Source organism: Dromiciops gliroides, chromosome 5 (genome assembly GCF_019393635.1).
Source record: "Dromiciops gliroides isolate mDroGli1 chromosome 5, mDroGli1.pri, whole genome shotgun sequence".
Taxonomy (NCBI): domain Eukaryota; kingdom Metazoa; phylum Chordata; class Mammalia; order Microbiotheria; family Microbiotheriidae; genus Dromiciops; species Dromiciops gliroides.
This window is the reverse complement of record NC_057865.1, coordinates 205,025,697-205,052,403: the sequence shown is the minus strand read 5'-3', so window position 1 is coordinate 205,052,403 and position 26,707 is coordinate 205,025,697. Positions and strand designations below refer to the sequence as shown.

The 26,707-nt window shown below is 37.2% G+C and overlaps 1 protein-coding gene across 4 annotated transcripts in view; it reads left to right on the top strand.

Moving 5' to 3' along the window:
- IL15RA (interleukin 15 receptor subunit alpha) overlaps window positions 1-15,812 on the top strand; it is a 34,430-nt gene extending 18,618 nt beyond the window's left edge. The window contains exons 4-7 of one of the 4 annotated variants that reach the window (XM_043967945.1): window positions 28-147; window positions 1,016-1,045; window positions 13,475-13,532; window positions 14,460-15,812. In XM_043967945.1, the coding sequence (XP_043823880.1) occupies window positions 28-147; window positions 1,016-1,045; window positions 13,475-13,532; window positions 14,460-14,547 (296 nt within the window). In that variant the 3' untranslated portion in view covers window positions 14,548-15,812. Of the gene's footprint in view, window positions 1-27; window positions 304-1,015; window positions 1,046-6,239; window positions 6,495-13,474; window positions 13,533-14,459 lie in introns of those variants that run through there. The other 3 variants (XM_043967942.1, XM_043967944.1, XM_043967943.1) reach the window with 3 other exon arrangements.
- The last annotated feature ends 10,895 nt before the right edge of the window (window positions 15,813-26,707 follow it).

The window sequence follows — 26,707 nt, the reverse complement described above, 5'->3', positions numbered from 1 at the left end:
AAAATATTTATGTCCTCGTTATCTCAGGCTTCACTCTTGAACCAGAAGCTTCCAAGGCAGACACCACAGTGGCAACAGAGACAGTCATGGTGTCAACCTCTATCTCCCTCTCATCATCCATACACACAGCAACTCCAGCAATAGCAGGTACGGTCTCGAAGCCAGTCTCCAAGGAGATATCGTCAGAACCACCTTCCGCAACAGTCATAATAACAACCCGAAACTGGTCCTTCACAGACCTGGCTCAAACAACAGCACAGACCATGGAACAGTCCTCCCCCAGTAACGATGGGATAATACCAGGTTAGCCACTGACTTCTCTCCACTTTAAGAAAGATTAGCTCTGCATTTCTTGTCACTTACATTGAGTCTAGGAGCTAGGGCAATGCAATTTTTGCATGTTGTTGTTACATCCAGATGCACAGTCAATGCTGAGTTAGCTCTTTCCCTTTGGCTCCTGAGTACTCCCATAGCCTATAGTCTTCATCCTATGCAATAATGGCCTAACTTAGCCAAGTCCACTGGAAAAGAGGCATACATATTCCAGAAACAAAAAGGCTTACCTTATTAACCTTCACGGCAAGGCTAGTTCTAGAATAAGATTGAGCATCTACTTAGTGATTCTAACTACAGAGAAATAAAGGCAACTTTCCAATGCCTTTCCAACATCAAAACTCTCCATAGTGTAGGCATTTGTTGTATTGGACAGTGTTAGGTTTTCTTTAGAAGTTTGGGAGTGCTTTGTAGTTCAAATAGGAGATTATTTGGAGTTTTGCCCCCCTTCTGTCTGGGCTTCTCTCATCCAAAATTCTGGTCTCACTTCCAAGTGAATCAGATTATTTATTTATTCTTCCAGAAGGCATCTGGTGACATCCCTTATATTTCCAAAAGAATGAGTCAAACATCTACACTTTAGTCATACTTTTCCTGTGTCTGATTGGTTAAAGGTCAATGTGGGGGAAATGCAGCCTCAGGGTTCAGTAATAAACATTTTTATGTCCCTTTTCCTTTGCAGAAGCACAACATTATGTCACACCTATTTCTGGTAAGTACTCTTTAGCTGGATCTTGGTGATTGTTCCTTGATAATGGATCCTCTTCATTTGACAGTGTCATTTGTGTAAAAATCTGTATCTTCTAACCAGCAGTTTATTAGAATGAACTGATAGGAAATAAACATCACACCTGCAAGGAGAAAGGGTTATTTTGAAGTTTCATCAGAATTTGTTCTTAGTAGAAGCCAACATTTGCCCAGAATATGGTGGGAGGCAACTCATTCATTCAACAGATATTTGTGGTGTGCCAAGTATGTCCAAAGCACTGTGCTAGTTACTGTAATACAAAAGAAAAAAAATATGGTCTCTGCCCTCAAGTTTACCCTCTAGTAGGGAAGAGGTAATTGTAGATGGAAACACCAAAGAGAGACCAGTAACCAAAGTCCTTAGTGGGGAGTAAAGGTGAAAGTAAAGTATATATAATTAAGATACATTGTATCAGAATTTCCATCTATTTTTCTTACAGAAAGACATAGTATCAAACCAAAAAGATTTTTATTCCTTCTTAAAGACTGAAAGTTCTCTAGTGATTTTAGAATTTACTTCTAAAAGTAGGTATAAAAAGTATCCAAAAAGAGTTGGCACAGGGAAAAAAGAGTTGGCACAGAACAAATATAGAATGTCTTCATAGTTCAACAAGAGGGGTGTTTATTTCATTTAAAATGTCAGACGATGTAATTTTGACATAAAATTTTAGTTGTATGATGATTAGAACAAACAATGTCTACAACATTTCAGATATTATAGGTATCCCTTCCACATCAAGGGAGTTAGGGACATGGCACCCCCTCAATCTGGAAAATCTGTGAAATTTTTTGGCCCTACCTTTATACTAAAGAAAAAGCCGGAATTGTTTTCTTTTTCTTTTATGGGATCTTTAAAGTACTTTATTGTAAAATTTGGGTTAAGTATTTGGTCATAGGTTCTGTTTCATCTGCTGGCTTTACAATATCATCTGCAGCTTCTGAAAAAAATCCCCAAAAAAATCCCATTTAATTTCTTATGCTGACCCATAATATATTGAAACCATGATGGGGAAAATCTCGATGTGGAAGGGATAACTATACTGTCACATCTTACTGTAATATTCTTTTTGTCCATCCCATGTGTAGAAATGGTTGGGGGTTTTGTTGGTGGTGTTATTGTTTGGAGTATGTCACTAATATGAGTCGTGTTTCATGAGTCAAGAGTATAGTAGATCTAGGCATGTGAAAATCCCCAAAATAAATTCCAATGAAAATGGATCTGACCTGGTGGAATCTGCCCAAGTTAGAACTACTGATATAGCTTTTAAGAAACAGGGTCACCTCTAAATACAATGTGACATCATAAAAGAAAGCTCAGCTGCAGAGCATAAAGAAAGGCCCAGAACTTATAAGGGTGCAGTGACAGGTCAGATGGTAAGGCCCAGAAGTCTTTAAATTAAGGAAACCTTAAGAGGTCACCTAGATTAATCCCCTCATTTTAGAAATAAGAAAATTGACAGTTAAAATTAAGTGATAAAACCAATATTTAACAAATCTATCCCATCTACTTCCCCCCATTGTAAGTTTAAAAAATAAACCCCAAAAATCTAGCCCACAGAACAAATTTGTTCATAAGCTCACTGCTCTATCACTTTGCAAGGTCTTCAAAGAAAGAGGAAAAAATGTATATACAAAAATCTATATGCAAAAATATTTACAGCCATTCTCTGTCTCTACATTAGACATATGTGTGTATGTATGTATATATGTGTGTATGTATGTAACTCCCAAATTAGAAACTAAGATAGTATCTTCTTAAATGTCATATATGAATGGATGGAACACAATAAGAAATGATGAATGGACAATTTCACAAAGGAAAACCTTTTTGAAGTGATGCAGAGCAAAGTGAGCAGAACCTATGAGAGCAATTAATAAAATGAATACTCATGTTATAGAGGAAAATAACTTTGAAACACTTTAGAACTCAGATCACTGCAATGATAAGCCATGAATCCAAACAAATGAAATTGAAACATTCCACTCACCTTCTCATGAAGAGGTGATATATTTCGAATGCCAAAAGAGACATGCCATCTGGGAAAATTTTTTTTGCAACATTTCTCTGATAAAGGTCTCATATAATTTTCCCAATTATCTGGTGCACATAAAAGTTTTCCTATATTAGATTTGTGTAAACCTTTTTAATTTTAGATAATAAAAACTGGGCATTTTGTTTTATTATTATCTTCTCTATCACTGGCTCAGTTCTGAACTCTTCTCACATTCATAGATCTGAAATTTTTCCTTTCTCCTCTAAATCATTTATGATATGGCTTTTTATATGTCTTTGGGAGCTCAATGGTTGTACCTAGTATGGTCCACTGACTGTCCCTTGGTTTTTTTTTTAACCAGCATCAAATAATCTTAATGATACATTGATATAACATAATCTGTTTAACCATTCCCCAATAGACTGACACTCCCTTTAGTTTCCAGTTCTTTGCTACTTCAAAGGGAGCAGTTGTAAATATTTTTGCACTTATAGGTTCTTCTCCTCGTTCTTTTCCCTTTACGGTATACTCTAATAGTAGCAATAGTGTCACCAGGTCAAAAGGTATGCAGTTTAGTGATTTGGGAGCCTAGTTTCAAATACTTTGCTATTTTCCTCTTATGTTATCTTTGTTGATCTGATGGGTATAGATAGAACCCCAGAGTTGCTTTAATTTATATTTTGATAATTGTTAATGATTTGGAACTTTTTTCATAGGTTGTTGATGGGTCAGATTTCTGCCTTTGAAGACTGCTTGTTCATATGCTTAAGCTATCTATATATTGGGAACTGGCTCTTTTGTATATTTTTATCTATTTCTCATATAGGGTATCTTTATCAGAGAAACTTGCTGCCTCTACTTAGAAAACTAGGGCAGCTTCTCTTGTTGCAATCTACTTGCCTGCTGGCCACAAAATAACAAAAGATCTTTAATAAGGAAAGGAAAGGTTTTATATAATCATCAATTAACCCAAAGTCCCAAAAGATTACTTAATGAATACTTCCCAGCGTCACAGTCTCGGGCATGCGGAAGTTTCCTCACACCATCATGCCTTATTTCTATAAAATTTGTTCCTTGTGTGTGTATTTGTCTCCTGTTTGAATATGAGCTCCAGGAGAGGATGGATTGATACATTCTTTGAATATTTATCTCTAGGACCTGGCACATAGTAGACCCTTAAATATTAATTTATTGATAAAGCATGGGCACACATAAGGTCCCATATCCAGAATAAAGACAATCCTGGATGCAGGGCACTGAAAAACAATTCATTAGAGAAGGACTGTGCTAGACACAGGAAAGATTCAAAGAAAATGGACCCACCCTTAAAGGAGTTTTCATATACCTAGAGGGATACAAGTACCCAGATCACAGAGAGAGAGTTTGAAGAGAGAGAAAGCACTAACAGTTGGAAGATCAGGAAAGCATACAGGGGGGTGACAAACATGCTAAGTCTGAAGGATGTTAGAAATTCTAAGAGATAGAAGTTAAGAGGGAGGACATTCCAGTCATGAAGGCCGACTTGTGTAAAGACAAGATAATGTAATGTTTTTGAGTAAGCAGGAGAGTGTGGATGTTCCACAGGAGGCCATGACTGCTATGTAGCAAAAAGGCCAGAAAGCAAGTATCTTGCTTTTATCCACACAGATCCCAACCTTCAACCTCTTTCCACTTGCCCCAATTTTTTTAAACTTGGATTTCTTGAACTGAGATTCTCATTTATGTTGTTCAGTAGTGGGTTTTCTTGGCAAAGATATTGGAATGGCTTGCCATTTCCTTCTCCAGCTGATTTTACATATTTCCTCATCTGAGGCAAAGGGGGTTAAGTGATTTGCCCAGGGTCACACAGCTAGTAAGGTCGAGTCTGAACTCAGGTCTTCCTGACTCGAGGTCCAGTGCTCTATCCACTGCACCACCTAGCTGCCATTCATTTATTCATTCACTACCCCAAAAATATAGGGAGGGAGGGGATACAACAGATTGAATCTGAGACACAGGGGTTTTCATCACTTATATTTAATATATCTTTCTTTTACCCTTTTCTAGGATGGGATTTGGGGTTGCCACTGACCTCCCATCCCCTCAGCCAATAATTCTCAGAATCTTTAAGCAATGAATAGTATGGTACTTGACTGACCGTATGCCCCTGAATAAATTAAGAAAAGCAGCATAGTACAGTAGAATAAGTGCTGGATTTGGAGTCAGAACATCTTGAGTATGCTACTAACTGCCTATGTGGCACTGGAAAAGATAGTTAACTTCTTTGGGCCTCAGTTGATCTCTGAAATCCCTTTCATTTCTGAATCCCATTATTCTTAATAAATAGGGGATTTTGCTCAATGTATGAGGTGAGAAATAATGAGAACCAACAAAAGCTTTGGAGAAAATTTCTAGCCCAGTACAAGTCTACAAAACCATCAAAAGTAACTTCTATAAATCAAGGATATAATTATTCTTAATACACTTTAAAGTTTATTGTTCATTTGAGTTAACTTATAATTAAAGGTTCTTCCATATTTTTATAATTTCATATTTTTTACATTACATTCATCATATTTATTCCCAAATGTACCCTCTCCTTTTCTCCCCAGTGAACCATCCCTTGCATCAAAGATTCCAAAGAAAGAGAAATAAAACAGTTCCACAAAATTAACTAACACGTGGACTGTGTCAAACAGTATACAATACTCCATACTCATAGTTCCCCTCCTTCAATAAGAGAGGAAGGTACATTTTCTTGAGAGCCCAAGCTTGGTCATTATAATTTATGTAGCATGCAGTGTTGGTTATTCTTTTCATTTACTATTCTGGAGGGTTTATGTATGGCAGAGACTGTCTTTTGTCTCTTTTTTGTATCCTTAAGGCTTATTTAGCACAGGGCTTGGAACATAGTAGGTTCTTAATAAATTCTTATTGACTCACTGACTTAGGTTAAGAACCCCTAACTTTGAGAATATAATTCTTACTAATAAATCTTGAGATAAAAAATAGATACAGGGGTAGGTAAATTTAGACAATGTAAAAACAAAAGGAATCATTTAAAATGTATTTTTTGGGGGGGGGGAAACCCAATAAATCTAAAGACATATGCAGAACCATTCCTGAAACTAGGATGGAATTAGATTGATTACCTCTATTCAGTTCATGTGGACCTTCTTTGACCAGGATCGAGCAGGCTTCTCTGTTCCAATCCAAGCAGAGAAAGACACATAAAAATTGAGGACTGAAGGATAAAGACAAAGACCTCACATTTCTTTATCTACTAGAGAAGAAAACAAGAGCTGAAGGGACAGAGGAGGAAATTGGAGGCAAAGCTCTGCCTTCTGGATTTGAAACTCAGTATCACATCTGAGGGCCACTAGGAGTTTTTAAGGGACAAGTCAATTTGAAGATATCCAACTCTGTTACCAACAGAAAGCCCTTTCCTTAGTCACTACTGTTAATATGAATATATGGATCACCTGGATTTGATGGAGATACCTTATTATCCAAGGGTAGTTTTATAAAATCCTGGATTAATAGGATTAAATAGGAGCAAAATGTCCTTCAACTGAACTCCAAACCTGAACCCAGATAGCTAGCAGATTAAAGACCTTACCTAGTGACTTCTTTTCCCTCAGGATAGTAAGTCCCTATCTTATGGTAACATCTGGGCATCCTCATCCTTGCCAAAGCCTTTTTTGGAATCCTGTGGTCTTATCATGATGCTTCTGTATTTCCTCCATACTCGTTATAACTGAAATTGTTAAACTACTTTTTGCTTCTATACTATTGAAACTGACAACACCCTGTAATCAGTGGACCCTCAGAAATGGGGAGTCTCTGAGCTTCTCTCTTAGGAGGGAAGTCTCCACATGATCATGTGCCATGTTATGTGTTTTGTTAACTTTCTTCTTGGGACAATAAAATATTAAATTGATTTTTTTTCTGTCTGTCTCTGAACTGTTTTCGTAGGAGAACAGGTATGTTTTTTTCGTGTCCTGTCTCTGATTTGTAGGAAAAATTAAACATTATTTCTCTGATCTGTTTGTAGGAGACAGGCAGATACAAAAGCTGTCTTTTTAATATTTGACACTGCTGCCCTCTTTCTGAAATATATTGTTTTGACTGGAAAGAGAGAGGATCACTACCCCCAATACACTCACATACAAGGACACATTTTAAATAGTAAGGCAGTATCAATATAAATAGTAAGGCAGTATCCTGACAAGGATAGCTAAGAAGACCCCAGTCTAACATCCTTACTTGTTACCTTAGGAAGACATGTTGTCAGAGATGGGCCTAATGCCAACACTCATATTAATTCAAGTTTGATGTTTAGACAAAATAAACATTCAGAAATCACTGAACAGTTAACAAAAGTTTTACTTTGCCTATAACATAGCAAGGTTATGCAACAAGAATTATAGTGGCACATAAGCCTTATACCACAAACTTGGTCTTCTGCTATCTCCTGACAGAGATATATGTAGAAGTATTCTTGTTTTTATTTCCTTCTGATTTTGTCCATTTTCCTGACATGTTCCTGCTTGCTTTTGCAAATATTGTCATAAGTTGTGCACTCCCCCAAATTCCCTTATTTCCTATTGTTTGGTTTTAGAGATAATTCATTTGCCTAAGGTGTTTTACATACTCTCTACTTTGTTATTTTTCTATGTAAGTCAGTAATTGCTCACCATTTTCTCACCCTTTCTCTCTCTCTTAATTATTAAAGCCTGTTAATTCTATCTCCACAATATCTCTTATATCCATACCTTCTTTACTACTCATTCTGTTGTCCACCTAGTTCAACTCATCATCACCTCTCATACTGGACAAACTGCAAAGACTCTAACTGACTAACATAGATGTACCTTTCACAACTAATTCATCATTCAACAAAACATTTCTTAAGTGCCTACTATATGCCAGACACTGTGCTGAGGTACAAAGATAAAATGAAGCACAATCTTGATATGACAAACAAATTAGAAAAAAATATAAACAATATATAGTCAGTTTCAGTGGGGGAATTCTTATAGACTTTATGTAGACTATGGCATTTGTACTGACCCCTGAAGAAATCTCGGCAGTAATATGAGGCAAAGATGATCAATCATGAGTAACATTCTAGGCAACACAGCCCATTGCTAATGCACTGAGACAGGCAATGGACCATGTACATAGTATATTATATAGTACAATATAGTCATCAGAAGTCAACATTACCTAGCAAAATAAACAAAAGGACATAGTCTAGGTTTGGTATTGGTTTTTTATTTGTATCAACAGAACAATAGTGATGTCAGTGTCCACACCCATCTGGAGAAATATCATCCCCAGAGCAATTATTTCCTTTTAACCACTCACTTAGGATTTCATTTTGAATAGGTCAAAGGTTTGCAAAGAGATACTTCTATTACGTATCTACTAAGATAACTTCTTTTAGGAGATTAAATAAAAAGACCAGCCCTCCCTCTTTTATTTTGCTCACCCACAAATAAGACTGAGGGCTTTTCATTTTAGGGAATCAAGCTTTCTCCCTAAAATTGTTTTTCTTCTGTTTAAAGGAAAATTGATCAGATTTTTTTAATTCAGATGAGCCCAAGGACTTCAGGATTAAAACATTGTCATGATAATTTTTTCTTATTAATGTTTTATAACACAACTGTGATAGATCTTACTATCCATAAATATGCTTCTATATTCCCTCCTTTTTTGCATAGGTCTCTTCATTTTTGTAAGAATTTTTTAAATGTTAAAAACTGTTTTTACATGTAATTGGGGGGAAATAAAATTAAAATAAAAATAAAATATTTTTTTTAATTTTAAAAAATAAAATGCTCTCATTCTCAACCTATCCTGACTGCTGTCCAGACCTATACCACCAGAGCCCAAACCAGGTTAGTGCTAGTGACCCTGCCTGAGTTCAAGAGAAAGCCAACAGTAGCTTGGGACAAGAGGATCACTGACAAGGACATTTTGAATCTTTGCATCAATACCAAACTGTTTTTCCTTATCCCCCACAATCATTACTAGAGAACATAACTATCCTGAATTCCTAAATGCTCAGCAACCACCACTTTGGTCCATAGTAAGTAGATATCATCAGGTGTCAGGAAAAGGGTGTTTTTGTCCCTCTTTCACCTCTATCCAGTGCTACTACCCTACCTGGTTTCTTCAATTCTTCTTACTCCCCTGCATCTCCAACTTTTCTAGGTCACACACCCATCTAATGAGCTCAGTAGGTAGGATAGTTTGGCAGCTGGCATGTAAATTCATGAGCTTAGTTCTCCTACTCTGAATTTTTTCACATGAGGGTGGGGGCATGATGTAATTGAAAAAACTGTAAGCTGGGTTTGTGTTTGTCACAAAATTTAGGCAAGGAGTGTCTCTCTTTCTACCCACCACCAACCCTTGTTCACTTTCACTTTTAGTAATTATAAATTATTTTTAATAATTGAACAAAAACAGGAAGCAAGCATTATGAAGAGAAACTAGATTATTGGCATCCACTTGCTTTTTCTAATAAATTTTTAACAGCTACAGGTAAATGGAATGTTAATCTTATTGGCTAATGTGGAAGATATACTTAGATGACTAATAGACACTACTTGCTAGTCCAGCCTTTCTTTTTTTTTAGTTTTGTAACAATAAAAGCTGGTGTTTCATCGAAGTTTGAAAACCCAAGCCATTCCACACTGTTCCTTGGCCTCACTGCCTCCTCATGATTTATTTTCCCTATGTTCTGATTTACCACTGAGTCACAAGAATCAATCAGAATTGGGGCAGCTAGCAGCACAGTGGATAGAGCTCCAGCCTGAGTCAGGAGTACCTGAGTTCAAATCTGACCTCAGACACTAACACTTACTAGCTGTGTGACCCTGGGCAAGTCACTTAACCCCAATTGCCTCACTTAAAAAAAAAGAATCAATCATAATTGCCTACCTTGTCATTTGTCCTCTGTGAAGTTATCTGTCTCAATCCCTGCACATCTGGAGGCTACTTAATCTACATATTTAGGTGACTTCTATAAATCATTTGGGGGTTAATCTTTACTTTCTTTCTTCTTCTTTCTTTCCTTTCTTTTTCTTTCTTTCTTTCTTCTTCTTTCTCTTTGCAGGGCAATGAGGGTTAAGTACTTGCCCAGGGTCACACAGCTAGTAAGTGTCAAGTGCCTGAGGTAGGATTTGAACTTAGGTCCTCCTGAATCCAGGGCCAGTGCTTTATCCACTGTGCACCTAGCTGACCCCTGGGGTTATCTTTCTAATTGTATGGCTTCATGTTTTTTGAGGGGTTGACTTAATGTTAAGTCAGACTGAATAATTTGGAACTATTACTATTACACAATGATCCTTTTTTTCTTTTCTTTTTTTTCTTTCTTTTTTTCTTTGTGTGTGTTGTGTTGTGTGTGAGAGAGAGAGAGAGAGAGGAGAGAGAGAGAGAGAGAGAGAGAGAGAGGCAGTTGGGGTTAAGTGACTTGTCCAGGGTCACACAGCTAGTGTCAAGTGTCTGAGGCCAGATCAGGTCCTCCTGACTCCAGGGCCGGTGCTCTATCCACTGTGACTCTTAAAGTTACACATATTGTATTCTTTTGGGTTTTTTTCTTTTTTGGTGTTTTTTGTTGTTGTTGTTGAGGCAATTGGTGTTAAGTGACTTGCCCAGGGTCACACAGCTAGTAAGTGTTAAGTGTCTGAGGTCGGATTTGAACTCAGGTACTCCTGAATCCAGGGTCGGTGCTCTATCCACTGCGCCGTCTAGCTGCCCCCACATATTGTATTCTTACTGCTACAACTATGGTTTCTCAGATTGGGATTCATAAAATAGCAATACTTCACTGAGGTTATCATATGGTTGGTCCTCAATTTTCCCTTCTCAGAGATTTTATTTTATCAGTAAACACAGAGGTTGTTTGATTCCAAGTTTATGTTAACCATATAATACTAGTTTATAAAAATAGAATACCAATTTATGTAATGGAAGATATATCTGGCAAAATAATTCCATACATTATCACTGACTCTGAGTAATTCTACTCAGGACTGTAACTTGGAAAACTTTGGTAAGCATAGAATTAGAACAAAGAGAGTTAAATGTTCTTAAGTGAGATTTCCATCAAAACTTTTTAGCTGATTAATCAATCAGTCTTCTCTGTTCTAGGGCTGTTTGTCTAATATAACTGTTACTGATCATTAGAACACCCTGGGGAATACTGGATAAAGACTAACCAAATCTTACTTTTTTGCTCTCTTTTTTATTAGACTTCATACATATCTTCCCCATCCTCCTACCCCACCAGAAATACACACACACACACACACACACACATATATGCATGTGTATATGTATATGTGTGTGTGTGTGTATATATATATATATATATATATATATATATATATAATTATCTTGGATTTTTTACAGTTGACTATTTTATATTAATTATATGTTAGATTCTTCCATTAAAGTCTGATGCCTCGTTATGACATGGAGAGAAATATGAGTTCTTTTAAAAAGAAAATAGTTTTAGTCATATATTTTGGTTTTATATCATAGATCATTGAGTCATTTTTGGAAATGCCCCTCTACTCACCCCAGAAATAGAACCAGCCCTTTTACCAAAGGAAAAAAAAAGGTGTTTTTCCCTTAATCTTATACCCTGTACTCAATGTCCTGCTGCAGTAGTCCCAAAGTTCTCTGCTGAGAGGAGGGAGCAACATTTCACTATCTTTTCTCTGGGACCATTATTGTTTTTAAATTGCTCAGAGATTGGGGATAAGCCTGAGTTCTTAAAACATAATTCCAGCAGATCAAAAGCTTTGGATGTTCTTTGAATAGAGGCTCAGTGATAGCCCAAGATAAAGGCTGGCTTTGAGTTGTTAATTTTTTTCAGCCATGAGAACTCATAAAGACTTTTGTTAAGAGTTTTGTAATCTGTTTCAGTAGAGTGCCTATACCTATTAAATCACAATTTCTTGAAATCTCCAAGTCTTCACTTTTGTTGGGTGTCCTAAAAGGGTTTCATTTGAAAATTCTGAGGCCACATCCCTACACATTTAGTGTTTATGGAAACTTGTGTCCTATCTAGACCTCCCATCTCATCCAAAAAACCTTGGATACCTTTCATGTCTCTAAGGCTCCCTTCCCTTCTCCTTGACACATCTGCTTTTTTCTCTCACTATCCCACTCTTTTACTTATGCCTCTTAGCTAAATCACACAGGAAGCAAATGCTTCCCCTTTATATATGTCTTCCTTTCCAGTTTCAGTAATTTATTCTCTCTAAATACTATGTTCTCTTCTTCTTGTTTCCCCAGTCAAAAATAAAATAAAAGCAACAAGGGAAGAAAGTGAAATGATGTCTCTCTATATCTCTGTATTCATGTTCTTTTTCCTGTAGAGTCATGAAAAGAGCCTAGTACTGAGAATTTTAACTCTGTTACTAACTTTACTCTTGGGCCTCCTTTTCCTTATCTGTTGAAATGAGGCAATTAGACTAAATGATCCTCTGCATCCCTTCCAATCCTGACAGTCTAATAATTCTAATGCTTATATGCTCAGACAATAATCTCTCATTAAGCATTTTTTAGGTGTGGGTTCAGGGAGACATTTGTACTGAGGAACATCACACAACTATAAATTGCTGTACCTACATACTACCTTTCGTTTATACTCATACTAAAATATATTAGCTAGTGAATCAGTCTTCTCCACTCTAGGAGAAAAGAGGAAACTAGAATATAAGTATAAAAAAAGTTAATTTCAGAGGGAAGGCACTAGCCTAGGAGATAGTGAAGCCAGCCTCCACTCTTCTAGAAACCTTATTCTCTTTAGAAAGTGCTCAGGTTGTATTGCAATTCATTAAGGGAATTGGTCTATAGTTTTCTTTCTCTGTTTTTGCTCTCTCTGGTTTAGGTATCAGAACTACATTTGTGTCATAAAAGGAATTGGATAGGATTTCTTTAACTATTTTTCAGATAGTTTATATAGTATTGGGATTAATTGTTCCTTAAATATTTGATGGAATTCACTTGTAAATTCATTTGGTCTTGCGGATTATTATTATTTTTTTAGGAAGCTCACTTATGGCTTGTTTCATTTCTTTTCCTAAAATAGGGTTATTTAAGTATTCTATTTCCTCTTCTGTTAATCTGGTCAATTTATATTGTGAAGGGAGCAAATAGCTGAGGAGAAAGAGGACATGTATAAAGGGGATCAGGGATAGGGTGACTGAGATGTGTGGGATCATATAAAGCTCTTGATATATTTGTTTTACTACTATGAGAGACACTCAGAGAAGAATTCAATACCAAGAATAAACTGGTCACAAGAGGAAGCAATGCAAATTGTAAGGGATCTTCAGGTTCTTAGACATAAATTAGACCTTTGGATTTATCATGACACGAATTTTGTGTTTCTCTTCCAGTGGCTTTCATAAGTCTCCTGGTAGTTCCTTTGGTGGTATATTTGTGCTGCAAAAAAAGGTAAGGAGCAGAAGGGGAAAGTAGCAGAATTTATTCTTCATTCCATACAAAACAAATTCATTCTTCATTCCATCCCTTATCAGAAAATGGAGAGTTGCTGTCTTCTCTGATTCCATTGCCAGCCACTAAGGTATTCCCAGGCTGTGACCCTGCTGACACTCCTTTAGCCTAATAGACTTCCAGAATGGAAGTTGTACCCTGCTCTGCTTTCATTGTCCCCAGATGGGGTCACCTGAGTACAGAGGAGCTGTTTGATCCTACTTCTCTCCCTAAGGGCACTGTCCAATTTACAAGTCAAAAACCGTATTCAGTATGGCTTGGCACATCTTAGCTTTTCTCCAAAGAGGTCAAAATACATTCACAAGTATTATTAACTCATATCTTCAATTCATCTCCAGGAAAAAGGTTATCTAGGCTATTTATTGGCCTATATACTTGGGATTGAAGGTCCCTTTCAACTATGAAGTCCTATGATTTCTTTTTTTTTTTCTTTTTCTTTTTCTTTCTTTCTTTCTTTCTTTCTTTCTTTCTTTCTTTCTTTCTTTCTTTCTTTCTTTCTTTCTTTCTTTTTTTGCAGGGCAATGGGGATTAAGTGACTTGCCCAGGGTCACACAGCTAGTAAGTGTCAAGTATCTGAGGCTGGATGTAAACTCAGGTCCTCCTGAATCCAAGCACCACCTAGCTTCCCACTCCTATGATTTCTAAAGGAATCTAGATGAACTATTGAAAACCAAGTAGAGTAAATAGATTTTCTATGCTTCAAAACTTCAACATAGCAACATTCTCATGCACAATGTTATTATATAGTTTCCTTTCAACACCCAACATAATGCTTTATAAATACAGAAAGCTCAACAAATACTTCTAAGCTTAAGCTTAGGGGATGGATACTTGACCTTCTAATGAATTTTCTTGCCCAATTTACAGGAATCCACTCCCAGAACAGTCTGTTGAGATGGAAGAGATGCCAATGACAGGAGGAACTGACAGCAGAGAAGAAGGTGTAGAGAGCTAACTCTCTATAGAGCCTGTGTAGCAAAAATGGAAAAACAAATTCCTATTATCTATCATTCCTATGGAGCAGGGTCTGGGGTAAAGATGTCACATTTACCTTAGCAGAAAAGATCTTTCTTTGGCCTAAACAAACAGGGAGATGCAAAGCACAATGAAAAATCTAAGTATTGCAGCTGAGGAGGGATACCCAGCTCTTAACTTTGTCTCTTATCCATCTATTGAGTACCTGTACCCTAACAACAGGATAGAATTTGACTGGTTTTGAAAGGTTTTCCCTGGGTACACAGGTGCACTTATAAGAGTCAGGGCATTTAAGAAGTGCATTGTGGGAAAGTTTGCCAGGCAAAACTAAACTCTCCAAAGCCTCCTTAGTAGGTACTTACTTCATTTGGTTGTGTCTGGAGATTGAAAGAAACTTGAATATTTTTTCCCAAAAAGTACAACCTACAAATAACAAAGAGAACTACCTTTGGTAGTAATTACCTGTAAGTCTTCCCTGTGAAATGTCTGGTTAAAAGATTTGTGACTTTTGAATGAATAGCATGAGCATTTCAATGCCTAAAAAACATATTTCCAGTTAGATTGCTTCCCTTAATATGCACCATAAGGGAGTCATTGATCAGGCAGAAGAGAAATGTACAAATTTAGGCATAAATGAATCCTTTTGACTGATGACTCTGGGATCAAGGATTCAAAATAGATTATATACTTATTTTATATGTGTATATGTTTAGTTTATATACTCATTTGAATGTATGTAATATGATGTAAGATAAAATAAAAATTATATTTTAATTTTTTAATGTAAAAGTGAGCAGAATTATGTTTAAGTATTAAAAGTATATTATGATTGAAGGAAGGAAAAAGAATTGAGAAATCATAAGCTCTGTCCTTGTTGTAATATAGGAAAAGAGGAGTGGGGTTGGAGGGAATGGGAGGATTCCTCCTCCACATTGCCATTCCCCTCTGTGGCTCTTTATAACAGTGCTTTTTTCTGGAAACACTGGAGCAAGAACATATACCAATGTTACAAATACCAATGTTACAAATGTTACAAATACCAATGTTATTTGTATCCCACAAGGACGTACACACTTTTCATTTCTATACTATTAATTTCTCTCTCCTACTTATCTGCTTGTCCAGGGTTCCCAATTAGCACCCCCTCAGTGTCCATTGTTCTTAAGCTACTCCTGTTTCACCATCAAAACTTCCATTAACTCACTACCAATTTTCTTAGCTAGCTATCATGGAGGAAAGCAGATAAATTCCATTAAGTGTTCATAATAAATATGAGCGATAAAACTTTTATCTTCATAATTCATTTGTAGTACAAGAATTTTAAGTTTTTTTATGATTCAGTTCTTTCAGAAGAATGTCATTTCATTGGTCCCTTGACAAGGATCTCATAGAATGCTAACAGTGAAATAACATTTATGGATAGTCTACAAACTAATACTTAGTTCTCCTTTTCTCACCATTATGCCCTCAGCCCTGCTGAAAAGGAAGAGTAATGCACAGAATTGAGGGCCATTTTGAATTGTTCTGTTTCAAGAGTTATCATAGCCAAAGAATTCTGGTCATAGACAACTCAAAGAACCTGAACAAAGCAGATACAGAGAAAACATTAACAACAGAAAGAATATAGCCTCCAGATCTAGGCACCCATGAATACTGCAAAACAAAAGGAAATGACCCCACAATTGATGAGTCAGAGAACCCTTTGGAATTTGAAGAGAACATGGAACCACACCATGCTGTTCCAGAGTGGTTGAAGAAAAAAGAAAATTATGAGAGCAGAATTTATGACCTGCATAGCAAAAAATAATTGGCAGAATAGAAATGCTTCAGTCTGTAGTTGCAAATTTCACCAAAGAAACATGAGTGAACTATCAATTGGGAATGCAAATTGTTAGAGGACCAATGACATCACAAGGATGATGTCTTAACTTGCTCATGAATTGAAGAGAGGCAGAGCTGCATAAAGTCATCAGCCATATTTTCTCCTCCAGAGTCATCAGAGTCCAGTGGCAAGACAAAAGTCAAAGACAACTGGTGATGGCCCCAGGAATTCAAATTTACAAAGGTGAAGAAAAATTTAGAAAAGAAACAAAATACAATAACATTCAAAGAAAATATACTGTTTATCCAAGCAAAACAAGCTGATTTCCAAGGCAGGATGCATAGAAATGACCTAAGGATCAAAGGTTTACATCCTAATATGGGGAGAGATGATACATATCAAAGATGTGAATTGAGAAAAGGCCATTAAATTTAGCAGTTAAGGGATCATCAGTGACTTTGGGGAGAGCAGGTTCAGATGAGGTTGAAAGCTAGCCTGCAAAAAGTTTAAAAGAAAATGAGAGGAGAAGAAGTTGTAGAGGGCTTTCCCAAGGAGTTTAGCCATAAAAAAAGGATATAGGGTGATAGCCATTGAGGATGTAAGTGAGGATTTTTTTTTTGTGGGGCAATGAGGGTTAAGTGACTTGCCCAGGGTCACACAGCTAGTAAGTGTCAAGTGTCTGAGGCTGGATTTGAACTCAGGTCCTACTGAATCCAGGGCCTGTGCTTTATCCACTGCGCCACCTAGCTGCCCTGTAAGTGAGGATTTTTAAAAGGGGTGGAAGGACACTTGGCCATGTTTGCAGACAGCCAAAAAATAGTCAATTGATAGGAAGAAATTGAAGATTAGTGAGACTGAAAATGATAAAGGGGCAGTAAAGAGATATAATGGGATCGAGCATGCACATAGAGGGTTTAGTCTTGGCTAAATGAAGGGCTACCTCTTCACATAAAACAGAGGTGAAAGAAGAAATGGTGAGTAAGTCACTTGAGTGATATGAGGAGTGGAGAAAACAACTCTCAGTGAATGGCTTCAACTTTTTCAATGAATTATGAGTCAAGGTTCTTAGATGATTCTCAGAAGATTCTAGAGGGGATGGGGTGGAGGGAGCACCATGAGGAGAGATGAAAAGGTTTGGAAAAGCCACTGTTATGAATCATTTAGGAAGGCATAAAAGGTTTGCCTTTGGGCTGCTGCTGATTTTTTTTTCAGATGACATTATGTAACAAATTTTTAGGGGACCCAGTCAGCACAGTTGCATGATTTTCTCTAGCTCAATTCAGCCCTTCCTGACTAGTAGCAAAGGCAGTGAGAGTAACTGAATTGTGACTTGGCAAGGCATGATCAGAATTAGGCTGATAGGGCAAGGAACCTGAGTATAGTGTAGAATTGCACTGATTCACTAAGGGGTTGAGATGTTGATGAGAGGACAATGCAGCTTGTGCAAGGTTATCACCTGGAAAAGAAATGAGGGGTCAAGAGATTAAAGAGTTAGGGATCAAGAGGTACATGGAAAGAGGGAATGTTAAAAGATTAGTGGAAGACTTGTGGGTGATAAGATCAAGCTATGACTACCTCTGCATATACTTTAGATTTAATGGAAGAACAGATTACGGGAAATGAATTAATTGAAGAACCTGAAAGTTACGATGTTTAAGAGTACCAGAGGTGGCAAGATGGCGGAAAGGAATCAGCAAGCTGCCTGAGCTCTCCTTCTGTTCCCTCAAAAAGAACATTAAATCAAGCCTCTGGACAGATTCTGAAACTACAGAACCTGAAAAGAAACAGAGAAACACAGTCTTCCAACCAGAGATAATTTAGAAGACTTCAGGAAAACGTCGGTCTGACTCAGGCAAAAGGGAGGCTCAGCACAGGGCAGCAGCCCAGCACTGAGGGGGTCAGGGCAAGACAGCAGGAAGCTGCGGGCCACAGACGAACAACTGAGGCCCCTGGATCCTGGATCAAAAATCTGGTGGCCCAGCAGGACCGTGGAAAAGCCTACCTGCACCAGCCGAGAAGGCAAGTTGCAGATAGAGGGCCACGAACAGGATAGGAGCGACTAGGCCCACTGATCTAGCATGCTCAGACAGGAAATGCAGGGGGACGAACTGCACACACTATAAAGGCCTCAGTGTAAAAAGCCGGTCACACAGCACCTATACCCCTGAACAAGAAGCCCAAAACAGGGACCCTGGTGCCCCCAGAGCAGACCTCAACTTAAAAAACAAATAAATAAGTTGCAATAATGAGTAAGAAGAAAAAAAGAGCCATCTTCATTGAGAGCTTCTGTATCAACAGGGAAGAGGCAAACACAAACTCATATGAGGACAATACCCTCAAATGGCCTACATGTGAAGTCTCAAGAGGGAAGGTGAATTGGACTCAAGAACAAAAAGCCTTCCTGGAAGAGCTCAAAAAGGATTTTAACAATCAATTGGGGGCAGCTAGGTGGCACAGTGGATAAAGCACTGGCCCTGGATTCAGGAGTACCTGAGTTCAAATCCAGCCTCAGACACTTACTAGCTGTGTGACCCTGGGCAACATGGCCCACAAAAAAACAAAAAACAAACAAAAAAAACAATCAATTGAGGGGCAGCTAGGTGGCACAGTGGATAGAGCACTGGCCCTGGAATCAGGAGTACCTGGGTTCAAATCCGGCCTCAGACACTTAACATTTACTAGCTGTGTGACCCTGGGCAAGTTACTTAACCCCAATTGCTTCACTAAAAACAAAAATCAATTGAGAGAGGTAGAAGAAAAAGTGGGGAGAGAAATGAAAGCAAAATAAAAAAACTATGAAAAAAGAATCAGCATCTTGGAAAAGGAAGCACAAAGATTGACTGCAGAAAACAATTCCTTTAAAAATTCATCTGGGGGCAGCTAGGTGGCACAGTGGATAGAGCACTGGCCCTGGAGTCAGGAATACCTGAGTTCAAATCCGGCCTCAGACACTTAACACTTACTAGCTGTGTGACCCTGGGCAAGTCACTTAACCCCAATTGCCTCACTAAAAAAAAAAAAAAAAAAAATTAAAAAAAAAATTCATCTGGCCAAATGGAAAAAAGGTACATAATCTTACTGAAGAAAACAATGCCTTAAAAATTAAAATTGGACAGTTGGAAGATAAGGAATCCATGAGACACCAGGAATCAGTCAAACAGAATCAAAAGAATGAAAAAATAGAAGAAAATGTGAAATACCTCATTGGAAAGACAACTGATCTGGAAAACAGATCCAGGAGAGACAATTTGAGAATCATTGGACTGCCTGAAAGCCATGATCAGAAAAAGAATCTAAACACCATATTCCAGGAAATTAAGGAGAACTGCCCTGATATTATAGAATCAGAGGATAAAATCATCATTGAAAGAATCCACCGATCACCTCCTGAAAGAGACCCCAAAAGGAAAACTCCAAGGAATATTGTAGCCAAATTCCAGAATTATCAGGTGAAGGAGAAAATACTCCAAGCAGCCAGAAAGAAGCAATTTAAATATCATGGAGCCACAGTCAGGATTGTTCAGGACCTGGCAGCTTCAACATTAAAGGATTGCAAGGCTTGGAATATGATATTCCAGAAGGCAAAGGAGCTTGGATTGCAGCCAAGAATCCACTACCCAGCAAAACTGTGTGTTCTCTTTCAGGGGAAAAGATGGACATTCAATGACATTGGGGACTTTCAATGTTTCCTGATGAAAAGACCAGAACTGAATAGAAAATTTAATCTTAACCTACAAGACTCAAGAGAAGTTTAAAAAGGTAAAAAGAGGGGGAAAAATTACTCAATTAGATTAAACTGTTTACATCCTTACACAGGAAGATAATACTCATAACTCTTAAGAATTGTAAATGTATTTGGTCAGAGAGAAGGACTTTACACAGAGGGTATAAATATAAATTGTCTTTGATGTGATGATAAAAAGAAAATGAAGGGGTTAAAAAGAGAGTAAATGGGGAGGAGAGGAAAGGGGAGGTGAAGAAGTGAAAAAAAAACTATTACAATAGAGGGAAAGAAAGGAGGGGTGAACATTGTTTCAACCCTACTCTCATTAGATTTGATTCAAAGAGGGAATAACATATACGTTCATTGGGATAAAGAAACTTAGCTCATTCTTTAGGGAAGTAAAAGGGGAAGGGGAAGGGGGGACTGATAGAAGGGAGGACAAAAGCAAGGGAGAAAAGGGTAAAGAAAAGGGAGGGGGGTGATAAAAAGGGAGGGCAGATTGGGGGAGGCAGGGGTAAGAAGCAAAACGTTGGTGAGGAGGAATAGGGTGAAAGAAGGGGGGGAAAGTACAAAGGAGGTAAATAGAATGGAGGGGAATAGACAGTAATAATAACTGTGAATGTGAATGGGATGAACTCTGCTATAAAACGGAAGCGAATTGCAGAGTAGATTAAAAACCAGAATCCTACAAATATGCTGTTTACAAGAAACACATTTGAAGCAGAAAGTTACACACAGAGTAAAGGTAAAAGGCTGGAGCAGAATATATTATGCTTCAAGCTAAAGTAAAAAAAAGCAAGGGTAGCAATCCTTATCTCAGACAAAGCACAGGCAAAAATAGATCTCATTAAAAGAGATAAGGAAGGAAACTACATCTTGCTAAAAGGTACTATAGATAATGAAGTAATATCAATATTAAATATGTATGTGCCAAGTGGTATAGCATCCAAATTCTTAGAGGAGAAATTAAGTGAGTTACAAGAGGAATTAGACAGTAATACTATACTAATGGGGGATCTGAATCTCCCCCTCTCAGAATTAGACAAATCTAGCCGAAAAATAAATAAGAAAGAAGTGAAAGAGGTGAATAGATTACTAGAAAAGTTAGACATGATAGATGTCTGGAGAAAATTGAATGGGGATAGAAAGGAATATACCTTTTTTCTCAGCAGTACATGGCACATTTTCAAAAATTGACCATGTATTAGGGCACAAAAACATCATAGTCAAATGTAGAAAGGCAGAAATAGTAAATGCATCCTTCTCAGATCATGATGCAATAAAAATTACATGTAAGGAAGAGCCATGGAAAAGTAGAATGAAAATCAATTGGAAACTAAATAATTTCATTCTAAAGAATGAATGGGTCAAACAAGAAATCATAAAAACAATCAATAACTATATCCAAGAGAATGACAATAATGAGACAACATACCATAATCTATGGGATGCAGCCAAAGCAGTGCTTAGGGGAAAATTTATAGCTCTAAATGCTTACATGAATAAAAAAGAGAAAGAGGAGATTAATGAATTGGGCATGCAACTTAAAAAGCTAGAAAAAGAACAAATTAGAAATCCCCAATTAGATACTAAACTAGAGATCCTGAAAATTAAAGGAGAAATTAATAAGATTGAAAGCAAAAAGAAACTATAGAATTAATCAATAAAACTAAGAGCTGGTTTTATTAAAAAACAATAAAATAGATAAAATATTGGTAATTTGATTAAAAAAAGAAAGAAAAAAACAAATTACCAGTGTCAAAAATGAAAAGGGTGATGTTACCACCAATGAAGTGGAAATTAAATCAATAATTAGGAATTATTTTGCCCAACTGTATGCCAATAAATTTGACAATCTAAATGAAATGGATGAATATTTACAAAAATACAAACTGCCCAAGTTAACTGAAGAGGAAATAAAATCCTTAAATAAACCCATATTAGAAAAAGAAATTGAACAAGCCATTAATGAACTCCCTAAGAAAAAATCCCCAGGGCCAGATGGGTTTACAGGTGAATTCTACCAAAAATTTAAAGAACGATTAATTCCAATATTATACAAATTATTTGGAAAAATAGCTGAAGAAGGAGTTCTACCAAATTCGTTTTATGACACAGATATGGTGGTGATACCAAAACCAGGCAGAGCCAAAACAGAGAAAGAAAATTATAGACCAATTTCCTTAATTAATATTGATGCTAAAATCTTAAATAAGATATTAGCAAGAAGATTATAGGAAGTGATCACCAGGATAATACACTATGACCAGGTGGGATATATACCAGGATATATACCAGGAATGCAGGGCTGGTTCAACATTAGGAAAACTATTAACATAATCAACCACATCAATAAGAAAACTAACCAAAATCATAAGATTATCTCAGTAGATGAAGAGAAAGCTTTTGACAAAATACAGCACCCATTCCTAATAAAAACACTAGAGAGCTTAGGAATAGGTGGAGCTTTCCTTAAAATAATAAACAGTATCTACCTAAAACCATCAGCAAGCATTATATGTAATGGAGATAAATTAGAGGCCTCCCAATAAGATCAGGGGTGAAACCAGGATGTCCATTATCACCCCTATTATTTAATATTGTACTAGAAATGTTAGCTTTAGCAATCAGAGAAGAAAACGGAATTAAAGGAATTAGAATAGGCAAGGAGGAAACAAAACTATCACTCTTTGCAGATGATATGATGGTATACTTAAAGAATCCTAGAGAATCAACTCAAAAATTACTTGAAACAATTAACAACTTTAGCAAAGTAGCAGGATATAAAATAAATCCACATAAATCATCAGCATTTCTATACATGACCAACAAAGTCCAGCAGCAAGAGATAGAAAGAGAAATTCCATTTAAAGTAATGGTAGATAATATAAAATACTTGGGAGTCTTTGATGTGATGATACAAGCCTATTTGCCAAGACAAACCCAGGAACTCTATGAACACAACTACCAAACACTCTCCACACAAATCAAATCAGATCTAAATAATTGGAAAGGTATCAATTGCTCATGGATAGGTAGAGCTAATATAGTAAAAATGACAATACTACCTAAATTAATTTACTTATTCAGTGCCATACCAATCAGACTACCTAAAAATTATTTTATAGAGCTAGAAAAAATAATAACAAAATTCATCTGGAAAAACAAAAAATCAAGAATATCCAGGGAAATAATGAAAAAAAATTCACAGGAAGGTGGGTTAGCAGTACCAAACCTGGAGCTTTACTGTAAAGCAGCAGTCATCAAAACTATGTGGTACTGGCTAAGAAATAGAGGGAGGATCAATGGAATAGGCTAGGCACAAGAAACACAGTAGTAAATGACATTAGTAATACAGTATTTGATAAACCCAAAGACTCCAGCTACTGGGATAGGAACTCAGTATTTGACAAAAACTGCTGGGAAAACTAGAAGATAGTATGGCAGAAATTAGCCATAGACCAACATCTTACACCTTATACTAAAATAAGGTCAAAATGGGTACATGATTTAGACATAAGAGGTAAATTAGAAGAGAAAGGAATAGTCTACGTTTTAGATCTTTGGAAAGGAAAACAGTTTATGACCAAACAAGAGATAGAGAATATTATAAAATGCAAAATGGATGATCTTGATTACATTAAATTTAAAATTTTTTGTACAAACAGAAGCAATGCATCCAAAATTAGAAGGGAGGCAGAAAGCTGGGAAACAATTTTTATGGCCAGTACTTCTGATAAAGGCCTCATTTCTAAAATATGTAGGGAACTAAATCAAATTTATAAGAATCCAAGTCATTCCCCAATTGAGAAATGGTCAAAGGATATGAACAGGCAGTTTTCTGATGAAGAAACCAAAGCTATCTATTCCCATATGAAAAAATGCTCTAAATCACTAATGATTAGAGAGATGCAAGTTAAAACAACTTTGAGGTAACACCTGACACCTATTAGATTGGCTAAAATTACAAAAAAGGAAAATAATAAATGTTGGAGAAGCTGTGGAAAAATTGGAACACTAATGCATTGTTGGTGGAGCTGTGAACTGATCTAACCATTCTGGAGAGCCATTTGGAATTATGGCCAAAGGGCTGTGAAGCGGTGCATACCCTTTGACCCAGCAATACCACTTTTGGGTCTTTTTCCCAAAGAGATCATGGAAAGGGGAGAAGGACACACATGTACAAAGATATTTATAGCTGCTCTTTATGTTGTGGCAAAGAATTGGAAGTTGGGGGGATGCCCATCAATTAGGGAATGGCTGGACAAGCTGTGGTATATGAATGTAATGGAATACTATTGTGCTGTAAGAAACAATGAGCAGGAGGAGTTCAGAGAAACCTGGAAGGTCTTGCGTAGACTAATGATGAGCGAGATGAACAGAATCAGAAGAACATTGTACACAGTATCATCAACATTGTGTGTTGACCTACTGTGATGGGCCATATTCTTCTCACCAATGCAATGATACAGAAGGGTTCCAGGGAACTCATGATGGAGGAGGATCTCCAAATCCAGGGGAAAAAAAGAACTGTGGAGTATAGATGCTGAATGAACCATACTATCTTTTTTGTTTTTGATGCTGTTGTTTTTCTATTTCGAGGTTTTTCCTCATTGCTCTGATTTTTCTCTTATAACATGACTAATGCAGAAATATGTTTAATGTTATTATATATATATATATATATACACACATACACACACACACACACACACATATATATATATATATATAACCTGTATCAGATTACCTGCTGTCTAGGGGAGGAGGGAGGGAGAAAAATATGAAATTGGAAAGCTTGTATAAACAAAAGTTGAAAATTATCTTTACATGTAACGGAAAAAATAAATAAATAAAATACAAGAAAAAAAAAAGAGTTCCAGGGGCAGCACAGTGGATAGAACACTGGCCCTGGAGTCAGGAGGACCTAAGTTCAAATATGACCTCAGGCACTTGACACTTACTAGCTGTGTGACCCTGGGCAAGTCACTTAACCCCAATTGCTGCGCGCACACACACACACACACACAAAAGTACCAATATATATGCAAGAGTCCCTTAGGGTAGGATAGAGGGAAAGAGAAAGGGAACAAGCATTTATAAAATGCCTACTCTATGCTAAGCACTTTTGCAAATATTTCATTTGATTCTCACAACTCTTGGAGGCAGGTCCTATTATTATCCCCATTTTTCAGTTGAAGAAACTAAGACATGCATTGCATTCAAGTGACTTCCCCAGGATCATACAGTGTGAATCTGAGGCCAAATTTAAACTCAGGTCTTCCTGACATCAGGTTCAGCATTCTATCTACTTGTACCACCTAGCTAAATCAAGACCATGAGCCAAGCACAGAACTCACCAAGGAAGGAAGGACAGTATCATGGCATCAACAGATAACAGTCGCTAATATGTTGATTGGGCAATAAATATGTATTAAATGAACCTCATAGGAGGAAGGGTTACTGAGTGATGGTGGCAGAAGGCGACTCTATAAGAGGCAATAGGGAATAGCCTAACTCCCTACCGCAATCACTGAGTAGAAGTGAAAGTACAGGGGCAAGGGCAGCTTGGTGGCGTAGTGGATAGAGCACCGGCCCTGGAGTCAGGAGTACCTGAGTTCAAATCTGGCCTCAGACACTTGACACTTACCAGCTGTGTGACCCTGGACAAGTTGCTTAACCCCCATTGTCCCGCAAAAATAAATAAAGTAAATAAAAGATCACTGATCAGAGATCACTACAACAAATATAATAATAATAATAAAAAAGTTTTAGAACTACCAAGTTGCAAAAACTACCAAAATGTGACAGAGACAAGATGTGAGCACATGCTGTTGGGAAAATGGAGCTAAAAAAACTTGCTTGTTTCAGGGTTGCCAGAAACCTTCAATTTGTAAAAGACAAAAAACAAACCAATATCTGTGAAGAGTAATAAAGGTAAACACAATCAAATGACAAGTGCCTGTAACATCAATTAGCTTTTACAAAGGTATATTTAGATACAGCAAGAACAGAAATAGAAACTACCCCACCCCCTGCCCAGTCCACTACTTGATAGCACCCTCTCTTTTATACTACCTCAGTCCCTGGAAAGAATGGGATCAGACTTAACACAGTTTTCTAATAGCATTGGTTGCACCAAGTTCATTTCCAAATGCAGCATAGTTACTGGGGGGTTGGGGTTTTTTTTGTTTTGTTTTGGGGATTTCTTTTGCAGGTCAATGGGGGTTATGTGACTTACCCAGGGTCACACAGCTAGTAAGTGTCAAATGTCTGGGGCCGGATTTGAACTCAGGTACTCCTGAATCCAGGGCCGGTGCTTTATCCACTGAGCCACCGAGCTGCCCCCAGCATACCTACTGGATGGATCTGCATCTCAGCTATCACTGGGCTGGATCTCAAAGTTCCATCCTCAAGGTCCTGAGGCAGAACTTGTTAGCTGCAAAACTCAGCATGGTCTTCACTCCCTCCAAAGCTCACAAGGTCATAGCTGTCTCCAATCTCCACCCAAAACAAGGAAGAATGCAAAGATACAAAGAATAAAGACATATTGCCTTACAAAATTTTTTCTCCTTAACCAGAATTTAGACAGAC